The 4226-nt window shown below is 56.7% G+C and overlaps 2 protein-coding genes across 2 annotated transcripts; one reads left to right on the forward strand and one right to left on the reverse strand.

Moving 5' to 3' along the window:
• Nucleotides 1-929: 929 nt before the first annotated feature.
• TRAVEDRAFT_130887 (uncharacterized protein) lies at nucleotides 930-1483 on the forward strand (the record flags this gene model as incomplete). Its single annotated transcript, XM_008044048.1, has 2 exons — nucleotides 930-1136; nucleotides 1214-1483. The coding sequence occupies 2 exons, from the start codon at nucleotides 930-932 to the stop codon at nucleotides 1481-1483; spliced, it is 477 nt and encodes a 158-aa protein (XP_008042239.1).
• Nucleotides 1484-3706: 2223 nt separating this feature from the next.
• TRAVEDRAFT_51032 (uncharacterized protein) lies at nucleotides 3707-4218 on the reverse strand (the record flags this gene model as incomplete). The annotated part of the gene is made up of 2 exons (XM_008043774.1): nucleotides 3707-3988; nucleotides 4066-4218. Coding segments are annotated over 2 exons (435 nt in total), but the record flags the coding sequence as incomplete, so codon positions are not given.
• Nucleotides 4219-4226: the final 8 nt, after the last annotated feature.

Genomic DNA, 4226 nt, shown 5'->3' on the forward strand with positions numbered 1-4226 from the left:
CGTCGCAGCCGTCCCTTATCAGTCGCATGGCACGACGCGGTGAACGGTCCTCCAGCAAGACCAACCCCCAGAGCACACCAGATGTCGGGGTCTATGTCTACGGGACATCGACGTCTGCGTCTGCGTCCGGGTCCGGGTCCGGGTCTGGCCCGTCTGCTCCCGCCTCCGCTTCCTCTTCCCGCCCGTCTTCGCCCGCCAACGCGTCCGCCTCCCGCCCGTCTTCCCCTCGCTCGAAAACGACAATAACGCTCATCTTTCCGCACACCGATTAGCGATGGTGCGCGCTCGATGCCCTGGAGTTACCGTGTTCCGTCATGCTCACTGACGCCGCATTTGACAGGACGTCAAGAGGGGCCGTCGGCGACCGCGCTGGTCAGCCAGCGGTGAGCTCCACAACATATGCGTACGTCCTAGCACTCGTTGTATTTGCCTATTCTCTCCTGACCGCTTGGGACAATGTAGCGGGTTTGCTGATGACAGGTTCGCGCAACCGCGTTGCTGAGGCGACCATGTCCTCTAGATCTTCCCCCACAGTGACGCATAAGTAGTATGTGACTCATCTTGGCGCTCATGTGCCCTCGTACAGTATTTACGTATTGCTCCACGCTTTTTTTGCCGTACAAGTACTCGTTATCGCCCATGCGGTAGCCGCGTGAGGTGACAGTTTTTGTTGCTGTTCACGCGCGACATAACTTATCACCATTGGCCTAGTTTCTGCGTGGCTTCTCGAGATGGCGCAGCCCATATCCAGGACGTGGATGGCTTCCTCCCCCCTTTGCGGATCGCCGTATATAAGTACACGCTTTCGCTCCCTTCCTGTCCTTAAATCTCAACGCCATTTGCCGCCCGCCGCCGCCATAGTCCTCTCTACTTCCCTATATTGACCCCTCTCCCTTCTCTGCTAACTTTACCTCATGGATACTTCTGGCATGATTGCTTTCGACGTCATAGTGATTCCGGCCGACGATCGCCTGCCTTGCATCGTGCCACTCATGACCAGCCCACTTGCCTCACCCGCCTCACCCGCCTCACCCGCCTTATCCGTCGAGCCCTATCGCTGCGGCCGCATCCCGCACCCGGAGATCTACATGGATTACGTTGTCGAACAGTCAGGATCTCAGGCATGGCGCTTTCATGTGGGTTCAATTTTCGTGGTCTGATCACCAGACTGTATCGCTAATTTGTCATGTCTTTTTACACACGCGGCTCGCAGCTCATAGAAGCTCTCGACGGCATGCTCAACAAGTTCCCGGCGCCCTACATCGTCTTCTACCCCGTTGCGTCGCGCGATGGCATGCCGTTTCCGGTGAACAAGTGTGTCCGCACAATCCAGGGCGACAACTTTGCCGAGGCGGGAGCATGGCAGGGCGACCTCGTTGTAGCGAAGTACAGGGATACAGAATACTCAGCAATGATCAACGCCTCGATGGCGGATTTCCCACTCATCAAAAATTACCTGTCAACTAAGCCAACACCGTCGTGAGAGGTTGGCGTCCATGGAATTCACTGGTGAATCGAAAACATACTTACTATTGTTGCACAGGCTCGCATGGTTTGATCGGGTATCAAACGACGCTGGCTGGCACACTGTCACAAACGCGTTGAAACACTTCACCGTCGCAGACCTCATGCGGATAGCAAACGCTCTACCTCGAGCTAAATTGTCGTACCTTGTTTTGTAGCGGGCGAGAGCGCCCATATATAGTTCACCCTGAAGGACCACACACTGGGGTGTGCGCTGCAGCGAGTAACCAATCCCAACGCGCACAGGTCGGGGCTCTTCGTACTTGGGGCGCACGGGGACGAGGAATCCGTCCTTTCGCATCGCGGTGATCATGGCTGCTGAATAGTCTGCTGGAAGCGCCCTGCGCCAAATAAGCAACAACCGTCAGCGAAGGCGGCGCATCATACAAGCCTCAAGGCGCTTGCGCTGCTGCGCACGCATCCCAATCTGATTCCAGGGATGCTAGCCACTCTGCTCGTGCGCTCGAGGCCTCCGAAACACAGTCGAGTCCGGTGCGGCGGAGGGTCGAACTCTTCCCCGCGTGTGTTCAGTCGAGTCGATGTCCCAAATTAAGGTTCTTACCGAAAATTCAACCTTCCTCATGTTCCAGTGGCATCCATACCGATAGACCGTTGCGAGTCTCTTGCGTTCATGGAGCTTGGAGCACCCGCACGCCCTATACCAAACACGACAGCCTCACTCTGGGTAGACGATGTATTGATGCGGAAGAGTGGTATTCACTAGCGTGCGTCAGGAATTCCTAGCACAGCCTAAGCCAGATGGACATGACTATCAAGATGATTGCTAAGAGCACTGAAAACCAGTCGCACAAAGCGCGACTTTCCCGAGACCTACGACCATGCACAAAGGATGGTTTGGCGACCAGAGCGAGGCGCGACATCGCCGTAAGCTCGGGGGGTAAAGGCACGTGAACCAGGTCTACAGGTGGCTGTCCCACACCACAGATACGTTAAGCAATCGCTGACAATGTAGACAATAGTAACCTACCAAGGGCTCTCCATATGTCAGGCGAAGCTTCTCATCCAAAGACGACGTGTCGGCCCTGAGATGCCCTGTGAGATCGAATTAGCACGCCCGTGGCGATGTAGTTTCTGACGAATGCCTCAACGCACATTGGACCGCATCGGTCAAGAGTTCAAGAAACTTCTGCTGGCTGATGAGGAACCTAGCATGGAAGGTGCCGTCTTCAGACGAGGGGCAGACCTACGGAGAGCCGTGGTAAGCTCAAGCCTAGACTACGACATGAGACGCACCAATGCGACCGCGACATCGTTCACTGGGCTGCCGCGGGTGGCGTCTCGCTGAGTGAGAGTACACTCCGTTATGAGGGCTCTGTGAGTCGCATTCCTTGAGGATGGACGATAAACGTCGTTGAAGGTAAGCTGTTTTGAATGAGAACATATCATTGCCTATACCACCACACAAAGAAAGCAGTACTCACCGTCGGTTTAAGAGCCCGCCCAATGGGCACGATGACTGATCGAAGAGGCCCGCACTTGATAATTATCTATTGGCTGGAGTGAACAAGTGGAGGGCTGTGGGCACGTACTGGACGGGGTGCGTCGGCCAAATCAAAGGGATCGAGAACATCCTCGGGGGTATCCTGACGGCGAATGATGAAAGGGTGGATGTAAAGTGGGGGATGTGCAAACCATATCGCCCCCCTCGACTATTCTGAACTCCTCGCGTTGTTTCCCAAGCGAAGACGGCATGACCAGGGGAGAGGAGAACAAGCAGTGCCTCAGGAGGGTTCGTAAACATGCATTCCGCGTCCCTTTATAGGTTGTGCCACTCGCGCGTCCTCGTGGAATTGTCACGTTATCCGCGCCTAGATACATTCGGCCAGAGGACACGCGTATGGCTAGACCCTGGGAAGCACCCATACGTAGACCACGACTTAATGATTTTTTGAAGGGAGAATGCGGACCGTCCACTACAGCTCAACCGCCTATCCATGCAAGCACGGTTCAAGTGTCAGAGGCTGGCACGCCAGGTCCCACCGATGGCCGGAACAAACATACATTCATTGATTACGAGTGCTAGGACGTACGCATATGTTGTGGAGCTCACCGCTGGCTGACCAGCGCGGTCGCCGACGGCCCCTCTTGACGTCCTGTCAAATGCGGCGTCAGTGAGCATGACGGAACACGGTAACTCCAGGGCATCGAGCGCGCACCATCGCTAATCGGTGTGCGGAAAGATGAGCGTTATTGTCGTTTTCGAGCGAGGGGAAGACGGGCGGGAGGCGGACGCGTTGGCGGGCGAAGACGGGCGGGAAGAGGAAGCGGAGGCGGGAGCAGACGGGCCAGACCCGGACCCGGACCCGGACGCAGACGCAGACGTCGATGTCCCGTAGACATAGACCCCGACATCTGGTGTGCTCTGGGGGTTGGTCTTGCTGGAGGACCGTTCACCGCGTCGTGCCATGCGACTGATAAGGGACGGCTGCGACGGGGATGCGCCCTGCAACGAGCGATCAGCACCAAATGAGAGACGTGCGAGACCGGGCTGAAGTGCGAGAATGGGTCGTATGGACTCACATTGCGGGCCTTCGCGAACCTTCGACCTTCGAGGTCGCTTAGGCGGGAATGAAGCTTGTAGAGCGCGTTCTGCTTCTGCGCGACTTCCGCGCGCAGACGCTCCGCCTTCGCGGCCTCCTGTACGACGTGCTTGGCCCGGGCGGGCTGCGACACGCTCTTGA

This window comes from Trametes versicolor, assembly GCF_000271585.1.
Source record: "Trametes versicolor FP-101664 SS1 unplaced genomic scaffold TRAVEscaffold_10, whole genome shotgun sequence".
NCBI lineage: Eukaryota > Fungi > Basidiomycota > Agaricomycetes > Polyporales > Polyporaceae > Trametes > Trametes versicolor.